Raw genomic sequence first — 19,822 nt, 5'->3', positions numbered from 1 at the left:
GCTAAATTATGAGCTTATCAAGATATTTCAGAATATTCACTCAAACAAGGTGAAAATGAATGAAGAAACCAGATTCCAGTTTAACGTGGAATAATTTAAATATTCAGGGACAAAAGTATGATTAAGAACCTACAACTCAATAATGGATGGATGTATCTTCCTTTTAAAATGCTTGGTGAAGTCAGATTTGTTTTATCAATTTATGAACAATTAATGATAAAAAAAACAGTTACTTTGGGAAATAAAGCTTCTAGAATCATTTAAAGAAAATTAAACAAATAATTTCAAACCTTGCAAAAAGCAGTTTAGATAAAGTGAAGTCAGGAAAGCTTTGGACATCTTGTCTGCTTCTTCGGGATATTAACCCTGAGCAAATCAGAATATGTTTGTTTTTGTATTTTTTTTTAATCATTTCCCCGTCAAGTTGATTTTTTTTTTGTCCTTCCACAATGTCATGAGTTGAAAATGAGGATCACAGTCTTTCTCCTTGTTTCTTTTGTCATTAAAAAAATAATTATTTCTATTCTTTCAGATTATTCAGAACAAGAAACCTTCAGATCCTCAAATGATTCCTGGGTAAATATGCAGGCCTTGCATTGCTTGATCAGAAAGACCCTCTCAGTCTCCATTTAGGTGGGAGTCATTAGTGAAGACCTTCAGGAGTCTCCCCAGATGATCAGTCTCAGTGCTCAGTGGTAACTTTATTGTCCCCAATGGGAAATTGATTTGCAGTATGTCAACACATCAAACAACACAAACACACACACACACACACATACACACACACAACCCCCCCCCCCCCCCCCCCCAAAAAAAAACAACCTTTGAGTCTGGACTTTGAATCACTCAAAATCGGTCAGAGACAGTTCAGAGTCATCTTGGCTGTTTAGGCCAAGTCTTTGTGCCCCCTGGGGTTTGACTTGTGGCATTTATTTATTCAAAATCCAAACTAAAAAAAAAAAAAGGTTCGTGCAGCATTAAGAGTGGATTACCACTGCTGTCTCCAGCACCATCAGGGTACCAACTTAAAAAAAATAAAAATAAAAATCAGAGCTAATCAATAACTCTCAGTCAAACCATCCAGATTATAAACATCAGTCAATCTACATCAACTCCTGATGCTGCAGGAAACGGATCAGACCCCCAGGGAGTGGCAACTTCTTCAACCAACGGCGACCAACCAGGTGAAGAATCTGCAGCCTGCAGAGCTGCAGCAGTGGGCGCGGTGGAGCTGAAACAAACAGACTGGTTAGCCTGGAAATACACTAGAATAACTATTAACACTGAAATCAGTAAAATTGCAGAGGAATCAATTATCACTTTTTGATTTACCCGCTTTCTCCTTTATGCAGGTCCATTCAGAGTAACTGTCCAGGTGTTCCATCAGTCTGGAGCAAAGAGTCACATGGCCGACGTAATCCAACAAGACATCAATAATTGGCCCCGCCCATCGACAGATACTGGGGACGGATATCATCTCACAGAACTGTCAGTCCGTGAGTGTATCAAACAATTAGTTACACCTTAACTTTATCGTGAGGTCACCTGAAGGCCGTACTGTGATTAGGCAGTAAGGTTTTGCCAGGTACTTTCAGGTATTACCCAAGCATACAGCCCAACTGCATGCACTCAGAGCTAGATTCAGATAACCTGGCTTATGAACAATGTTAATGATCACTGTTAGATAATAAAAAGTTATCCTGGATATGTCTTTAAATGTCCCCTTTTCACACACATTAACAAAGTTTTTAAATACCCCGTTTCAAACAAGGCCACCTGAGTAGCTATGGTAATGGTTTTGTTGTTTTGATTTTTACCTGGATTTGTTTCATTTTACCAGATAAACATAAAATTAAAAGGAAAAATAGAGGTCACCTGAATGGCTCTTCTTGGGACAGCTTGGTCGATATCATGGAGTTCATCCCTCTCTGTTCGACTGGTTTTGATTGGTGGGTGAGGACGACTGCCATACACACAATTGAAGCAGGAAAGGGCATTGCCTCCATGGTCTAGCAGGTACTTGAACATAGGCAGGTACTTCATTGAGAACATGTACACGGCAGGGAAAGTAGTGGGGTGGGTGGGGATGGTAGCATTGATCTCAGCGCCGTGTTCTACAAGCAGTGTGATGGTCTGGATGCAGCCCTGCCTTGCTGCTACCATCACAGGCTTGAACACATCCAAGTTTGGGTTAGCGCCAGCAGTCAGGAGCATTTGCACAGCATCGATGTTGTCGTTGATAACAGCAAAGTAGAGTGCCGTACTACGGCGGTCCTCGTACAACCTAGACCACTCCTCTGATAGTTGGGTGTTGACATCGAACCCTGCCCCGATTAGAGTCTCCAGGACATCATCACGGTTACGCTCTGCTGCCATGTGCAGAGGGCTAATGCCAGTCCGCCGGACTCTGGCCTTACTGGTGGCTGGGATCAACATGGAGACTATGCTGGGAACAGGAAACACCTAGCAATTAGCCTAAACTGATACACCTTAGTCACGCTTACGGACAGAAACACTTGGTCACTTACGATCAGAAACAGCTGGGGCATTTACAGTCAGAACAACAATGGCAACTCACAGCCAGAAACATTTTATCCACTTACAACCGGAAACACCTCGGCCCTGTACAAGCAGTAAAACCTAGTGCCCTTACAATCAGAAACACTTCGCCACTTATGGCCAGAAACATTTTGGCTACTTAGCACCAGAAAAACCTGGGTCACCTATGACCAGAAACACCATGGCCAGAAAGAATGCCACTTGTGCCCAGGAACATCTGGGCCACTTGTGGCCGAAACCCCATCGCTACTTTGGTCTAGAAACACTGGGAACACTTAAGGTTAATGCTGTTGCTCCCTAAAATTGCTCCAGATACCTAATACCTGGATGAGTCAAGGTAGCCACACTTAACACAATGCCACTATTAAATACCAAATTAACTCCAGTGAGTCTGCACAACTCGGTAAACATTTCATAGTGTACCTACGTGTCACTTCCTCTCTGGGCGGCAACATGAAGAGGTAGCAGTCCCCTCTTTCCTGGTTTGTTGGCATCAGCATTCTGGGAAATGAGAAGCTCAACGACTTGTTCATGTCCATTTTTAGTGGCTTCATACAGAGCTGTCGCGCCATCAGCTGCCTGGCTGTTGATGTCAGCACCTGCAAAATGGGAGATGGGGTGGGGTCAAAGGTGGAGTTAATTCAGTGGCAACAGAGGTGTTCAGTGTGCAACAAGTTCATTAACCACGTTATTTACCATGTTTGAGCAGAAAACGCAGCGTGGCGAGCTGCCCACTCTGAGCAGCGGTGAAGAGTGGTGTGATGCCATACATGTTGCTGATGCTGTGTTTGGCACCGGCCTTCAGGAGCATCTCACAGATGTCCAGGTTGTTTCGGCTAACAGCTTCCTGTAGTGCTGTCCACCCTTGAATGCAGCGAGTGTTCACCACTACTCCGTGGTTCAGCAACACTGCCACAATTGCTGGGTTGCTCCTCTCACAGGCTACAGATTGGAAAACACATAAAAGGGACATCTTGATACATTCTCAATTATCCAGGTAAGTAAATCTCCAAAAGTTGATTCTGTTGATCTGAACATAGTGTTTTCGGTCTTCCACTGAAAACGCTACGTCCAGATGAACAGAATCAACTTTTGGAGACATAAAAGGGACATTTCACCCAAACAAGAATCAGATGCAGTTGATTCAAGCTGGGACTCATGCTGGTATGACTGCTCGGTCTATGTTTATAAATTGGCAATCTCCAAAATATAGTCCACGTAGATTAAAATTTCATGCAGAGCTGGTCAAATTGGTTGTTTTTAGTGGCTTGGTGAAGCTGTTCCTACTGGATGTCAAAGAGAGTCTAATCTCCTAATTAAAACTTATGAAGATGGGATAAAAATCCTACATTTAAAAAAGGTTAGGACCCTTTCATCCATTTGCATCATCATTTCTGTTTTTCTTTGGGGGGGTTTCTCTTCTCCATGTGTGTCCTGTCTCTTTTACCTTTGTACAGTGGTGTCTCTTTGTCATAGTTTGGGATGTCAGGATCAGCTCCTCTTCCCAGGAGCACCTCAACGCATCCCAGATGCTCTCTACTGACGGCAACCAGCAGTGCTGTCTCGCCATGTTCTGTCCTCTTGTTGATCATCCCAGGCTGAGCTGCTCAAACCAAAGATGGTATTGCAGGTGTGCTCAGTTGTTCTCTGTAATTTTGAATAGGTGAACCTACCTGACAGCAGCATGCGCAGAGAGGTTTCCTTGCCGAACCACGCTGCCTGGTGAACTGCCAGCCAGCCCGGTTTACTCGGCAACATCAAGTTTGTTCCTGGGCACATTGCAAGTGCTTTCACTCTGCTTGCATCACCTTCACGGATTGCTTTGAACAAAGGTTCCTCCTCCCTGCAGTGACAAGACCAATCAGCCAACTGGAACACCTTGTTCAGAGGTGAGTCAAATGGATGTACATGTTAGGAGCAGAACTAAACTCACTCTTCAGGTTCGGGACAGATGTGGACCAGACTGCCATCATGTCTGCGATATGCCACCATCCTCTTCCCAGAACCCGTGACAAACAGACTGATTGTCCCATCAAATGTCTTCCTGACGAGACAGCAGCCAATTAGGACACAGTTCCAAAAAGAGAAAGCAATCAGAGCACAGTCACAAAGACAACAGCCAATCAAACTACAGACAAGGAAACTACAGTCAATGAGAACACGAAGACAGGATTTGCAGCCAATCAGGACACAGACACAGAACCTGCAGCTAATGAGAACAAGGACACAGGGTCTGCATCCAATCAGAACACATTCAATAACAATCAATCAATCACTCTACATGCAAACTCATCAATGATCCGAAGCTCTAAATATATTCAACTATCCACATACTTGGTCAGAAGAGACTAAGAATAAAAATGGAGGCTACTCACGGATCAGGAGGCTTTTGAGGTGGTGGGTTTGGTGAGCTGTAGTGTGCTGTGGTCTGTGCTTGAAATGAATTTTGAGCTCTGTAGCTGGGCTGGTTTGTGTTTATGGCTGGGTTCAGTTTGTCAGGACAATGAGAAGGCTGGACACAGCTGGGGGTACTGGCACTGATGGTGTTGTTGGCACTGATGGTGTTGGATTCGGTGGTGTTGCCATGTGTGTCAGTTAGGCTGCGCTCAATTGCAAGCTGCAGCAGCTCTTCTTCACTCAGATTACTATAGAGAGAATAATCGTCAGAAGTCAGACTGGAAGCAGATGATGTGGAGCGAGAGATCCTGGGTCTTGCCATGATGTCACTGTAACAAATGGGAAGTGACACCAATCAGATATTTATTGTTTCTAACTTAATCGTTTTATCACGTAAAGAAGCTGCAAAGTCTTTCTGAACATACTTTGTACAAACTCAGTGTTTGATGATTTAAAAAAAAATAAAAATAACTACAACAAGGTTTACCTGCAAGCTTAAAAGCATGGAAACTCAAGCGCCCCCATGTTCACTACCAACAAATACTGGACAAACAGCTGCTAAAGACATGCTGGTAACACTTGGAGGCAGAAAGTGTAATATAGTTCAAAGTTCAAGTTCACCAGTTTAACCAGTTTGTGAAGCATTAATCTCTCAGATTATTTTACTGTTAAAGTTTTGTGTTTTTTACAGATCTTATCATCATCTGAGAACAGCTCTGATTGAAGTTGGTGGCACACTCACAGCGATCATTTTCATCAGGAGAAGAGTGGAATTACCCACAAAAAGCACCTTTTAATGTGTGCACTCAGAGCCTAAAGCAGACAGCCCAGCTTAATGGAGAAAATTAATAACAACCATCTTGATGGCCAGATAAACAAAAAGAAGGAAACTGAGATAAACAATGAGCCAGAAAAACTGAATGTCAGATTTCAGTCTAACAGCTTCAGTCACTGAAGTTGTTTACCACTGTCAGAAATCCAGTGTTTCCCTTGAGTTTCAGCTTCGTCCTTTCCTCCGTCTGTTCTCCAGCTGTCTGTCTGTAATCTAGTCTGACCCCAGCGTGGGGGTGGGGGTGTTACTTAATTTTTATTTTAGGAAGCTGCTATCAGAGCTTGTTGACCGGTCCACCTCTTCACTGCTCTAATGTTGCAGGTGGAGTCACATGAAGCTGTATCACACAAACAAATGCTGAAGAGCTGTTTCACAAACTGGATCACCCCCAAAATAATCCCAGACCTGCTCAGAGCTACAGATTAACTTCAGTTTTAACTCTTTTTTTTTTTTTCAGGATTTTGAAGTTGCTTCATTTACTAAGGTACATCACAATGTAGCAGACCTAACTTGCTCCAGGGCATCTTATTTTCCTAATTAGAGACTCAATGGCAGGAAAATTCCACTTACTGACCAATCAGACCTCAGGAAAAAAAAATCACTATTCCTAGATGATCCCTTAGAGTGCAGATTGCAGCAGGGACTAGAGGTTTTTAGGAGCGTCTAAAGATTCTTAGTGAAACTTTATTTCTGTTTTTTTCCTAATGGCCAAAAATGTCATTTAAAAAAAGATTTAATAACTCTATAAGCCTGACCCAAAAAGAACTAAGTATAAATCTCCACCAGGACTGCAAGTGAAAGAATAAAAACTGTTAGAAACCAATCAGAAACATTACTTACCAGAACAAACAGCTGCCATTATCCTCACGATGGAGTGTCATAGTAATAGGTCTGCACAAGGCAAGAAAAACATAACCTTCACCTGTCAAGGATTGTTAAAGAATAATTCTCTATATGCAAGTGTATACTTAACACAAGTATGTACGTTTTTCTGTGCCTCAGTGCTTTCTATGTAATATTTATGCTCTGTTGAACACATCAGATTGCAACCTCTGGGGTTAGTATCATGTCCATACTCTGACCTGCAGACTGGAGCAGCCAGGGATCAAGCCACCAACCCTCTAATTAATACATGGCCTTTTCTATCTCTTGTGCTACAGCCACTACTAGACCATATTTAATGCAAATGTTTACGTTTTAAAAAAATTTGTGTTTATATCAGTGAAATTTTAGAGCTGCCATGACTGAAATCCAAAAACTTTCCAGAATGAATCCCAGATCTGTCTCAAGTTACACCAGAGTTTTAACTTCAGCTCAGTCATAACTTTGTTTATTCAAAAGTCTCCACACAAATCCATGGATTGTTATCACGGCACGCATGTGCGATTGTGTTATTTTTAGACTGAGCTACTGAGAGTAGTAATACGATGGCACCTGTCCAAGATGGCGGCCAACCAAACCGGTTTGACAACCGGTTTGACCGGTTTCGTGCGTGTGCGCATGCGCGTTCAGTAATACGATGGCACCTGTCCAAGATGGCGGCCAACCAAACCGGTTTTACAACCGGTTTGACCGGTTTCGTGCGTGTGCGCATGCGCGTTCAGTAATACGATGGCACTAGTCCAAGATGGCGGCCAACCAAACCGATTTGACCAGTTTCGTGTGTGTGTGTGCGCATGCGTGTTCAGGTGTGGAAATACCACAGGGGATCAGAGGGGTTATATGATTTTGTGTTTTTAACGGGGTTTTAATTTAATCAAACCATAGGGTTTTTAATTAAACTATTTTTATCACTTAGGTGTATCGCAACATTCAGTTATGCATGTGTTCTTAAAAGCAATTCTTTGTTTCTTGTTTCATTCTTGGCGGAGTGGAAGCTGTTTTGGTTCACAGTGCGCCTTAACAAAGAGGGTGTGCTCTAGTCAAAAGTGTTGGTAATAGTGTTTTAATCACACTAATTTTCTAAATCTGACAATGTCTCAGCTTGCAGTGAGGCATGCATTTTATTTTATAAATGGCGCAAATGGGAATTTCTTCTGAATGGGTGATGTCAGCATGTTCACAAGCGTTTCGTTTAATCAAACCCCTAGTTTTAATTTAACTAGTTTTTACACATCTACTGGGGTTTCTTTCCAGGGTTGATGCGATCATTTTATTTAAAAGTCGGGATTTCGGAATGTTGAACTAAGAGTGAGACAAAGCCAGCTAGTTTTTTAACACAGTAAATGTCACAAATAGCATTCAGTCCTTTAGAAAATAAATGCTATAAGCAGCCAGTATCGCTCTTTTCAAACTAATCGTCTTTTAAATACACTCATTTTGTGATTCCGGTGTCAACACCTTGCACCGATGCAAGCATTTTATTTATTTAAAAACTGATCAAACGGGCCATTTCTTCTGTAAGGGGTTTCATGGTTTCAGAGTAGTTTTTAACACAACAGATAGTCGCAAATAACATTCAGCAAACGCTACAGTGATACTTCTAAAACGCTGCACACAATGTCGTCTTTTCCCCCAAAGCAACCAGTATCGCTCTTTTCAAACTAATCGTCTTTTAAATACACTCATTTTGTGATTCCGGTGTCAACACCTTGCACCGATGCAAGCATTTTATTTATTTAAAAACGGATCAAACGGGCCATTTCTTCTGTAAGGGGTTTCATGGTTTCAGAGTAGTTTTTAACACAACAGATAGTCACAAATAACATTCAGCCCTTTAGAAAATAAACGCTACAGTGATACTTCTAAAACCAGTCGCCCAGACCCGCTCCAACTTTTCAACAGCTGGCTAATTGTTTGAATTTGTTCAGGATTGTAAAAGCCCACCGCGGGTATCACTAGTTGAGAGTACCATGCGAACAAGGGCCCAGCCTATTGTTTAAAGTGGCCGGTATTGGCTCTTTTTGTAATTCCTCGACAAGGTAAATGGGGCAGGTGTACCAGTCGGGTGGCGACCCCGCCTATTGTCTGAAGTATCGGCTCCTTTGTAATTCCTTGAGAAGACAAAAGCCCTGAAGGGTCTCATTTAAATTGATTGGCGACATACCTTTTCTTTTTGGAAACACCCACCCTATATAAAAAAAACACGCTCAGAGCCCGAAACCCTGAGCCATTTACGCCTCAAGATTCGCTGCAGAGCACACCATTTTCTTTGCGATCATCAACACTAACATCGTTCTTTATAACATGGCCATCGTAAACGGTAAGTAAAACAAAACCTATTATTGGATTTTTAAAAAGTGTTATGTTAACATATTATAGGATATTCAAACTATTTTTTTTCCCTAAAACAAAAGCTTAATTTTTAGGAGTTCGGGAGAACGGCCCAGGGCCCTTTTCTTTAGAAACGGGCGCTTTTACAGCTGGAACTAGTCCTCTAACAGGCACAAGGTGTGTACAGCATTACTGGATTTTAAAACGTATGTATGTTTTAAACTAGCGATTGTTTTAAATTATGTAATAACGTTTTTGTTTGTTCCAGGGTTAACAAACTGAGCAGGAAAACATTCAGACACCGCGACCACAGAGCCCAACCTTACATCAGGTGTGTATACAACGGGATGTATAGTTGTGTATTATTTTTTCAAAAGAAAAAAAAATTTAAAAGAGGTTTAAACAATTACAAATGTTCTAAACTGACCGTTTTACACCTACAGAGCCACGCCAGAGAACCGGGTGTGTGGAGAAGCAGGACCATCCCGAATAACGCACACTACAAGGTAAGCATAGGCATATATAAATTAGATAAAAAGAGATAGAGAGGGAGACACGCTTATTCAGTTTGAAATGGGTACATGTATAAAATGTTTTAACACATGTCTATCTATCTTCACAGACTGCAGAACAGCACCCCTCCTCATAATGATCAGGACACCGTACGATTCCAGACGTTTTTGGAATGTTTAAGCAGTATCGACCTCCCAGAACAACAAAAACCTGGAGCTTTGTGCAACAGTGGAGAGTCAGAACAGATCTTCATCAGCGAACCTGCAACACCCCCGAGTGAGTGGCTACCTCGCGATTTCTCTGATGTTTTTGAGTACAGTATATCAGATTTTGATCTAGTTCATATACCCACCACCCCAGAATGTGACAGAAATAGCATTGATTCACGCATAGATTTCGAAGAAGGCGGCATAACAGACTCTCAAATATCACCGGCGTATGATGCTTACATGAAGCTTCCAGACGCTCAGCCTGCTGAACAGAGTCATATAGCTTCAATAGCTGATAAATTATGTTTGATTGAAGCTAGACTCAATCAATACCACCAAGAAGCACAGGTACAAAGGCAACAGTTTACCAAATTCATAAACAAAGTGTGTAGTACATTAGACAACATCTGCTATGTTCTATTTAAACCCAGATTCCTTTTATAGTTTGCAGTGAAATTTCTTAAACCATTGTTTAATGGGACAGAAGTACAAGTCACTCTTTACTAACACACTGTAGATAAGTTTATTGCTGAACGACACAGCTAGCAGTCCCACACACTCTTTAGATTTTTGAAGTTTTGTGTGTGATGGTTTTGCCTCTCACACCTTACCCCTTTCTCCCAGTATCACAACAGTATGACTCCCAAAGTACGACAAACAAGGACTCTAAACTCAGAACAGAAAGATACAGTTGAAAGATTAGTGATATCTTTTATGATGCGTAATAAACTACACCCTCTTCTTCTCTGTATTTATGTTGTTTGTGTGCGTGCGTGCGTGCGTGCGTGCGTGTGTGTGTGAATGCCTTAGAAGTCAAAGTATACATTAGCCATACTTACAAAAACATTTTTAATTTCATTTAGAACTGAGATTCTAAGTTGTAAGCAGAAATCGTATGCTCAACCAGGAGTATGTTTCCCCACTTTCACAATGCTGAGGCATCAAATCCATGATCCAACAGATGGTTTGTCACACGTGGGCGAGAAGGGCAAGCCAACCCTTACTTACACAACCTCACACACTATAGATTTTTAAAGCTCTTGTGTACAACGGTTTAGCTAAAGATATAACTTCTACTTTTGATAAAGATCACTCCCTCTGCATATTTCTTAAGAAATGAAGTGTCTTTACTGGGATATTTATTGTCAAACTATGCGATTTTCCAAATGTGTGTGGAGTAAAATGTTGTGACCAAGAATCATTCAGGATTAACAACACAAACTGTTTTGATAGCAGAAACAGTCTGTCTTATAGTTCCCATACTTTACCGCTAGTTTTACAAACACATTCTTCTTCATATCGGTTTAATTGGTTTTTTATGAAACTGATTTTTAATAGTACAACCAAGGTCTAACTTTTCCTAGCTCCCCAGTATAAATGCAAGAATTTTGCAGACTTTATTGAAACTGTCACAATTTAACACTCAATGCCATAAACAGAGTTAATCCATGTTTCTATGGACAGTGTTTCATACATCAACAGCTCTGAAAATCACTTTTAAAGTAATGTAGAACATGATCTCTCTCACTCTCAGCGTCTCTAAAAAACCCAGCAAACTGACAATCACCTCTAAACAAGGGGTCAGTTTATAGGCTTTTTGTTTGTTTGTTTGTTTTGTTTTTTATCAGCCGCAACACCATGTAATGCATGGATGTTAGACTCTTTCACCAGACCATGTTGCTAGCCCAACCACCAGGCTCAGGGTCTCTGAACTCTAACCCTGGCTCTGGCTGCCAAATGTGCCTCTGACCCTCTTGTGCCTGTTCACCACCAGACTAAGTTTGTACTCTCACCTACTAATATTATTTTATTACAGGGCAATATTCAGCTAGGTTACTACTTTGACTTTCTTACTTTGAGCACATTTCCGAGCCCATACATTATCAAACTTTTACTTGAGTATTTCTGACACCAGCTATACTTTTACTTAAGTAAAAAAAAAAAAAAATGCCTGCACTATCGGTGTAAAGCTGTCTTTAATTCTTTAACAGTTCATGCAACAATTATAAATTAAACCTGCACCACAGCTAACTCTTTTTAATAACCAATAACAGGTGTATTTCTTAGATCTACAGAAACAGCCAAAACACTCTGCTTGTATAATGCCATATTCTCTCCCAGCGTACCCTTGTCTCACAACAGGGTGATTCCCAAAGTACGACTCAATAAACAGAGACTCTAAAACCAGAACAGAAAGATAAAATTGGAGGATCAAAGATTAAGGTTTGTGTTTTTATAGCACAAAGTAAACTGTCCCCTTGTCTTCTAGGCCTTTGCGTGCGTACCTTAGAAGTCAGATTATACGTTAGTCATACTTCCAAAAACATTTTGAATTCCATTTATAACTGAGATGTCAAGCTGATATCAGACATCTTGTGCTCACCAGGAGCATGTATCCCCAACTTCAAAACCTTAAGGTGTCAAATTCACAAACCCAACATGGGCTCATTCAACACAGGGGCCAGAAGTGCATGTCACCCTTTACTGACAAACTGTAAATAAGTTCAATACAGGGCAACGCGGCTAACAGCCTTGGAAACGCTTTACATGAAATAAAACTTTTTAGAAAACCCTTTACAAGAATAAATGTGATGATCTGTTTTACCTGAATCAAATGTATTAGTTTGTTTACTTGAAATAAAATTTATTTTGGAAACCCTGTACATGAAGTAAAAAGTATCATGTTGCAAGTTCTGGCTTTAATATTTCCAGCTGATAAGGAGACGTTTTGCATTTCAAACGCTACATATCCTACCCGCCCTTTAAGATCATCCCACTTCAGGATCACGCCCCACCTTCTGTTATTTTAAAACAAGACCGCCGTCTCATTCCTCCAAAAACCTTTTTTTTTTAATCTCAAAACAGCGAGAAGGATGGACTCTGCACCCCTGCGTCACACTGAGGAGGAGCACAGTTCCTCGGACGAGGGCTCATTAGTACCTGACACGCCCGGTTACTATAGCCCCTTGGAGAAGCAGCAGCAGCAAGCCGTCGAGCTTGACGGTCGGGCATCTTCTTTATTTATCGATACCGTGAAAACAGCTGTGTATCACCTAGTCAACCTAGTAATCAACAAGTACCTCACTGACAAATGCAACGGCTGCAAGTTTGATCACCCCAGCCAGAGACAGCATGAGTGTCTGCAAGTGTTGGTGGATGACTTTTACGCTGAAAATTATTACAGCATCAGAAAAAGACTCCTCACCCCTCGCTTCATTCCTTCCATTCAACATCTGCTGATTGCCCGCAACATCAAAATGGACGACGTCAAAGTCCGCATGGTGGCGGAAACTCTCTTGCACGAACTGAAATCGGTAAGGAAAGTCTTTGACGCCATCGCCGAGGCATACCACAATCTGGTGGGGTTGGACGTGGTGAAAATCGGGCAGCTACGGTTGGTCACAGAGTGTTACAAAGGAGGCTGCTAATGTTTTCTCTGAAAGACTGATTCTTTCCAAAAAAACAAAAAACGTATTGTACCATATCTTTCAAACAGCTACCCTGCTTATTTTTTCAAACATGCATCCAGATTTTTTCTTTCTTAAAACATGTAACCTGCATTTACCACATTTTTAAAAGCATGTATAATTTTTCAAACATGTATCCTACATTTAGCGCATTTTTAAAACATGTATCCTGATATGGCCACCCTTCCAAGGCCCTGACAAATTACCCGAATCACTATGGGATAAGGATGGCAGCCACTATATGACCAGCTTCTTAAGATAAGAAACATAAACTTTGTTAACGGTATACCCGAATCTCTTGCTGATGACACCCTTCTGCCTACAGAAAAGAACAATTTGTTAATTATAGACGATGTAATGAACGACGCAGCTAACAATTTAGAAGTACAAAATGTGTTTACAAAGTATGTGCATCATAGGAATTTGAGTTGTATATATCTAGTTCAGAATTTGTTTATTCAAGGAAAATCCAGTAGAACCATTTCCTTGAACACTAATTACCTAATATTGTTTAAAAATCCGAGAGATAAATATCAGGTTATGCTTTTAGGTAGGCAAATGTTTCCGGGTAATACTAAATATTTTATAGAAGCGTTTAATGATGCCACATCCACAACATACGGGTATCTTTTAATAGTCTATAAAGCTAAGACCCCGGACTATTTAAGACTCAGAACAAATTTACTATCAGACCGTCTGGTTGTTTACATTCCAAAACAAAAATCAGCAAAGAGGTGAAAGGATGTCATCACGCATGCGGAGGAATCTGTCTCTGTTGGAGATGATATACAGGGCTCCTCCTACTCTACGCAGAGTTATTATTAGTAATTCAAATTTAGATTTTATCAATGCATTGTGTGAGATAGCCTTTAATGTATTGCATGGTAACATTCCACTGACCAATCAGCAGTACAAACAGCTAAAAAAGAAAAAAACAATAATCAGACTGATTGCAGACAAAAAAATAAAAACTTTGAAAAAGAGAAAGACAATCAACCAATCTGGAGGGTTTTTACTGCCGTTATTAGGGGCTGCAATCCCTTTCATAACCAGTCTGATAGCAAACAGGTGAAAATGGAACATGTGCAAAAGATGTTTTTGGTACCCCAACATCAGTTGGACTTAATAAAGCAACAGCAGCAGCAGCAGCAGCAAACAGGCAGCATCAGACAACAGTCTCAGCACGAGTTGGATAAGGAGATGTTACAAGTGTTACAAGATTCTGACATAGATGCGTATGAGAAGGCTAAAAAATACAGCGATATTCTCCAAAGATACCTTACCCTTGTGAGACAAGGTGCCCGTGAAAAGAATGTACTGTCTTTATCATTACCTGAACAATTTAACAGGGATGTGCAACCCCAGTCACCGGACACATCGCCTGTTCATGGTGATGCCGGGGTGAGGGATCTTGTTGCGGAGAATGTTTTAACACACATACCTAAAAGGAGTAGGAGGAATGCAGAACTTATTCTATCAGCGGTGAACCGTTCGCCACACTTGATCTCTTACAATGACAAAGGCGAAATTGTTGTTGATAAACACACCATCCCTGGTTCACACATTTATGATCTAATTAAAGCCGTCACAACCACACACACACCTTCTGAGGGTTTGAGACCTATCGGCTGGACAGAGTTTTTAAAAGCTTTCTCAGATTTAAACATACCGTTATCAGCCATATCTAACACAGGCATACGTAAGACCGTCGCCTTGTATAAAACCGATCACACACTGTCTGAAGACCGTGGTTTTTTAAAACACACACCAAAAAAGAACACCCCCGGTGGACCGCTGCGACATAGTACACTAAAAAAAATAAAGAATAAAAAAAACAAATTAAAGGGGGGTCCTGTAGAGTGGTTGGATTTTTGAATTCAGGTTTTTTTTTCTTATTGCAGAAATTGTTTTTCTGCTAAAAATATTTGCTGTTTGGTGTTTTTCTACTGTTATGTTTTTTTTTTTTCACTTATTGCTGCTAAATTGTTTTGTTTTATTTTCTTTTATTACTGTTAAATATTTTATGTCTTTTATTACTGGTTAATGTTTGATTTCTTTTATGTTTAAACAAAGTATGTTATGAATCTATATATATATATATATACGAGATTTGATAATAAATACCATTGACTCGATTAAATCATGCTCTCATGTTGTTTTTATTATTATTCTCATTAGTACATATCAGTATCCACATTGCACACACACATAATCACTGCATACAGCAACAGGTTGTATGTTGTTGACAAATCGACACACCATAGCATCATTACAAATTAAATCAGACCCATACATGTTAAGCAGGCGGGCATAAGATACACCATTTTGCATATGATATAAAAAAAAACACACAATGTTGACCACATGTGATGGAGAAGTCGTTCTGCACTTGTTTTCCTGAACATAAAACAGTGGAACAGTTTTTTAGAAGAAACATCTTTATTGCTGGGGGAAAACTGTCTAACGAGTGTCCAAAACTATCAAAAAAATAACCGAGTCTGTCTCTCGAAATATAAACAGCAAGCCAATGTTCCCCTGGCATCGTAGAAGGGTGGGTGTTTACAATACCCATAGCGGGGAGTCTTTGAAGCCGTTCTGTGGTTAGCTGATCATAGGCTAACACGCCTAGGAAATAGGGATGGGTATCGAAAACCGGTTCTTGCTGAGAACCGGTTCCCACTGTTTCAATTCCTTGGAATCGTTTGCCATTTTTGCAAACGATTCCCTTATCGATTCCAGTCGCCCCGAATGACGTCACCACGTTGCGGAGCGTCATTTACCTGGCAGGAAACACGGCGCCTAAGCGGCTCAAACGCTCAAAAGTTTGATTATACTTTATGAGAACCGATGACAACAGGGCAACTTGCAAAGTAGATATTTCATTTAAGGGAGGAAACACTACGAATATGCAAAAGCATTTGCTCACAAAACACGCGATGACACGCGTTTTTAATTCCGCTCCGGACTCGTGACTCTCAACCCAGCAGCAGCGCTAACGTTTGCACGTCCTCTCCCGTTAATGCGGCAGGTAAATAATCAACTAACAGTGCATATTATGTTAGCGCAATCTGCCTTATTCCAAAACCTGCCATTACTGTACATGTAGGTGACCATGATGAGAGAGACAGACAGAGTCTGGCTGGCGCTCGCTGGTAGTTCTCGCTGCAGTCTACCGGTAGCGTCTCCTTTCAGGCCAGGATAGACTAATGTCACCGAGCAGTGTCTAAGTTTGTGGTCAAAGGCTTGCACCCATTTGCCACAGCAGATGCCCCCGATTTTTGGTAAGTGAATGTGTTTAATTGTGGGCAGGGACATTACTGGATATTCTTGTGTAATTGCCACAGAACAATTTATGTTATACTTTGTTATTGCTACAGAAGAATGTTGCAGCTTTAAGGCAGGGATGACTCCTGGAGTTGCTTTCTCACTGCATATGCTTTATTTCACAATCAGATCGATTCGATAACAAAAACATACAGCAGCTCCTCTCCTACTCCTAGCCCTTCGCTGCGGTGGAAAAAAAGAACGACTTCAATCCCCTTCAAGGAACATACGTACAAAATAGTTTTCCTGATACACCAATGGGGCGTTCAATGCCATCTTGTAAATATGAGTACTCTGGCAGAGTAACAGTTCAAATGAAAAATACACCAGAACAAACAAGCAAACAAAAAAAGAAGTGTGGGGTACCTTTGAACCAATGAACAAAGTATAACAATTTATACTTTTTAACATAACCCGACCCCGTCAATATGTGATATGTCTCACAAGAATATTTATTTTATTATTTTACATTTACAATTTTTTTTCCTGGGGACCCTGTGACACCCCATTGAAGAGCCGTAGGCTGGATCTCTCAAGATCTCACTGTTGGGTTTGTAAGGCCATGTTACTCCTAAATTTCTATCTTGTTCAAAGAGAAGATATAAAACAAAGCTCTGAGCTAATCGACCTTAGTGTTCTCCTTTTTTAAAAAAAAAAAAGAATCGATAAGAGAATCGATAAAGAATCGAATCGTTAAACAGAATCGAAAATGGAATCGGAATCGTTAAAATCTTATCAATACCCATCCCTACTAGGAAATGTGTGTTTTTATTGATAATGCCGCCGACCACGGCTGATAGTTCTATAGTGTTCATGACCGTTTTTGTCTCAATAGTAGTCCAAGAGCACCTGTCTCATGTTAGATATTTCAATGACTGAATCAAATACAGAATAACACAAGAGGTTCACTGTACGGGGTAGTGGATTTCTGAAACGGGTTTCCAATCTCACGTTCCCAGTTTTAATTAACGACACATTCCCTGAATGTCCTTCGTCAGCTTCCAGATTGAAACAGAATAAAGTGTAGCCGTTACCAAAGTCGTCACGTGTTATGGCCAAGGATCTGTCCTTTAAATGTCTTCCTGTGGTTTGTATCAGCTGGTAAAATTCTCTGATATAGTGTTTTCTCTGGAAATTTGGTTGGAATGGTTTAGCAGGATAAGCCTGACAATGCCATGGTGCAATGCCTTGCTGTGTGCAAGTCTGACGCTTGGTGATACACTAACTTTCTTGACAAAGAGACTGGCTGAGACAATTTTAACTCTGTATGCATTGGCATCCGCTGTCATGAGAGCAAATTCGTCTTTAGAGCGCACAAATTTCAGCGACAGGTCGATTCCATTAAGTAACAGTTTTTCTTGAAAAAACAGGTCTGCATGTACTGGTGCAATCAATTCAACAATACTGCTATTTGCTGTGTAGCCACCTCTGGTCACCAGACCCTGGTTCTCTCCTTCTATAGATGTGTCATTCATGTGTGATGATGTATCCTTACAGAATAACCCGGTGCTGAACTGTGTGTCTAAAGTGTCCTTATTATAATTGATAAGACATTCTATCACACCTCTGTATGGATATGTATTGGATGATTGACTAATGAGCCGGTCTCCCAAATTAATATCGACTTGACTAAATATGCTGCATCCAGGATAATTAATAAATCCTACATTAGCATCCCTAGCCAGGTTTGAGCCATCAGCGTTTGTGATTCTCACCCGTGTGTAGATATATGAGTCATTTAGATCCAGGTAATCTTCACCCGACGATGAGATGTAAAACTCGATCGGCCCTCCATCAGTGATTGCAGATACAGGTGGGATTTCAATAAATGTACTTTTCTCAATGCTAGTCTGTGTGTATGGGACAGTAAAAAGATCGAGCTCTGTTTTTACACATTCTCCCGAATGACTGTGTAACAGTGCCATTTAGAATATGTCAAACGCTGCAGTTTTTGAACGACTGGTTCTGGGTCTTTTCACTCTGCGTGACGGTGTCCGTTTGGTGGCTCTCCTGCTAGGTTTTGTGGTTTTACGCTTTTTAGACAACGGCTGCCCTGGGGGTGGGGTCTTAGATGGTTTGGGCGTATACACATACAAGCCGTTACCGTCCTGCTTAGTGGTTGAGGGTCTGGTTATGTTGGTTATGACATCAGACACTATGCCCGATGCGGCTGTTTTTAGGTGTGGTTTGACTATGCTGACTCCTTTTTTAAACAGCGGTACTGCAAATCTAAACAAGCTACGGAACAACCCACCCAGACCTGTCCCATATTGTGTACTGGTCCCAACATACCCTCCGAGCTCTCCACCAGCCTGTGATAAGTAGTATTTTACATATTTTGAGTCATCAGTGTTGTAGACGGCCATCCTTTTTTTTTTTTTCAAAAATGCTGGGTTATCGGTCGGAAGTGTAACTTGACAAACACTTTGCCATATAAAAAGGGTATGTGTTGATTTCGATCGTCTTTCAAATCAATTTCTATGTCGTCGATTAATGTCTTTGACACAGGTGTGTAGTGTGGGCTGTCAAATTGTAGAATAGGCAAGCGGCGGTCATCGTCTGTAATATTTATAGCTCTTAATAACCTCGCGTGGGCGTCACCCACAAGCTGGTAATCAACGATATCTGCATAAATAAAGATGTTATATTTTCCCCCGTATATGTCTGCGGGGTGTGGGGCATATGTGTTTTTATAATGAAGTACAAACGGGTCTCCTGTTTTGAATCCTAGGATTTCCGCCAGTCTCCCTTTAAATGTGAGAATAGTCCCCCTAGGCCCCATAACACAGGCATGGTTACTAACTGCGTTGTACTGCATTTTAATGTCTCCAGTGGCTTGGTGCTGCTGACATTTAAAATTAAATTCTTTTATTATCTGTTCCACAGATGCATAATGGCCCACAGACAGTTCGATCGTGGTTACGGCTAAGGTTCCATCTTTGACTGGGTCCTGAATTTCCACTTCCGAATCTGATTGTGGAAAAGTCCGCCATATGCGTGGGTACTGTATCTCTATAACAGCGACCTCATACGGCTGATCCAAAACAATAGGTTTTGCTAGCTTTGTTCTAAAATTAGATATCTTATTACCCGGGTAAACATGTGCTGAAGCATTCGAGAAGAGGCTTACATAGAAGCCTGCATTGTTGTTCTTTTTATTCATGCTTTCTCAGTCTATGCTCAGTGTTGAATGAATGTATGTAGAGCTGCGTCATCTGAGTTAATTACGCCTCAACGATGTCTTTTTCTGGAATCCACGAATTAAAGCTGTTGGGCCATCCTAGCCATTTCACTAGCACCTGCTTTTT

The 19,822-nt window shown here is 40.9% G+C and overlaps 2 protein-coding genes and 1 long non-coding RNA gene across 4 annotated transcripts; 2 read left to right on the top strand and 1 right to left on the bottom strand.

The window, feature by feature from the left end:
* Positions 1-385: 385 nt before the first annotated feature.
* Positions 386-5,996, bottom strand: LOC113006518 (ankyrin repeat and SOCS box protein 2-like). Its single transcript, XM_026142534.2, has 10 exons — positions 5,922-5,996; positions 4,935-5,285; positions 4,493-4,603; positions 4,233-4,402; positions 4,007-4,162; positions 3,256-3,501; positions 2,987-3,158; positions 1,876-2,446; positions 1,333-1,486; positions 386-1,231 (listed from the first exon to the last, which is right to left on the bottom strand). The coding sequence occupies exons 2-10, from the start codon at positions 5,276-5,278 to the stop codon at positions 1,104-1,106; spliced, it is 2,052 nt and encodes a 683-aa protein (XP_025998319.2). The 5' UTR covers positions 5,279-5,285; positions 5,922-5,996; the 3' UTR covers positions 386-1,103.
* A 2,835-nt stretch (positions 5,997-8,831) lies between these two features.
* On the top strand, positions 8,832-13,302 carry LOC113037624 (uncharacterized). Of its 2 annotated transcripts, XM_026194894.2 has the most exons (6): positions 8,832-8,990; positions 9,097-9,178; positions 9,270-9,332; positions 9,445-9,507; positions 9,624-9,790; positions 12,589-13,302. In XM_026194894.2, the coding sequence occupies exons 1-6, from the start codon at positions 8,975-8,977 to the stop codon at positions 13,149-13,151; spliced, it is 954 nt and encodes a 317-aa protein (XP_026050679.1). In that variant the 5' UTR covers positions 8,832-8,974; the 3' UTR covers positions 13,152-13,302. The 2 variants fall into 2 exon arrangements, 1 of the variants encoding a protein (XP_026050679.1); XR_013901668.1 differs by lacking the exons at positions 9,445-9,507; positions 9,624-9,790; positions 12,589-13,302 and having other exon boundaries at positions 8,857-8,990; positions 9,085-9,178.
* A 2,662-nt stretch (positions 13,303-15,964) lies between these two features.
* LOC145420365 (uncharacterized) lies at positions 15,965-19,812 on the top strand. The gene is made up of 3 exons (XR_013901670.1): positions 15,965-16,218; positions 16,297-16,471; positions 19,401-19,812. It is a non-coding gene; the product is annotated as an uncharacterized LOC145420365 (long non-coding RNA).
* Positions 19,813-19,822: the final 10 nt, after the last annotated feature.

The sequence above is a fragment of the Astatotilapia calliptera genome, chromosome 15, assembly GCF_964374335.1.
Source record: "Astatotilapia calliptera chromosome 15, fAstCal68.1, whole genome shotgun sequence".
Classification (NCBI taxonomy): domain Eukaryota; kingdom Metazoa; phylum Chordata; class Actinopteri; order Cichliformes; family Cichlidae; genus Astatotilapia; species Astatotilapia calliptera.
This window is presented reverse-complemented; position numbering and strand designations above follow the sequence as displayed.

Coding starts and splice junctions, on each gene's coding strand:
- LOC113037624 (XM_026194894.2), top strand. Junction 9,333..9,444: donor AGAGCCCAACCTTACATCAG/GTGTGTATACAA, acceptor TTACACCTACAG/AGCCACGCCAGAGAACCGGG. Junction 9,791..12,588: donor CGAACCTGCAACACCCCCGA/GTGAGTGGCTAC, acceptor ATCTCAAAACAG/CGAGAAGGATGGACTCTGCA.
- LOC113006518 (XM_026142534.2), bottom strand. CDS start 5,278: ATGGCAAGACCCAGGATCTCTCGCTCCACATCATCTGCTTCCAGTCTG. Junction 3,159..3,255: donor GCGTTTTCTGCTCAAACATG/GTAAATAACGTG, acceptor CCCATTTTGCAG/GTGCTGACATCAACAGCCAG. Junction 2,447..2,986: donor GCCCAGAGAGGAAGTGACAC/GTAGGTACACTA, acceptor TCCTGTTCCCAG/CATAGTCTCCATGTTGATCC.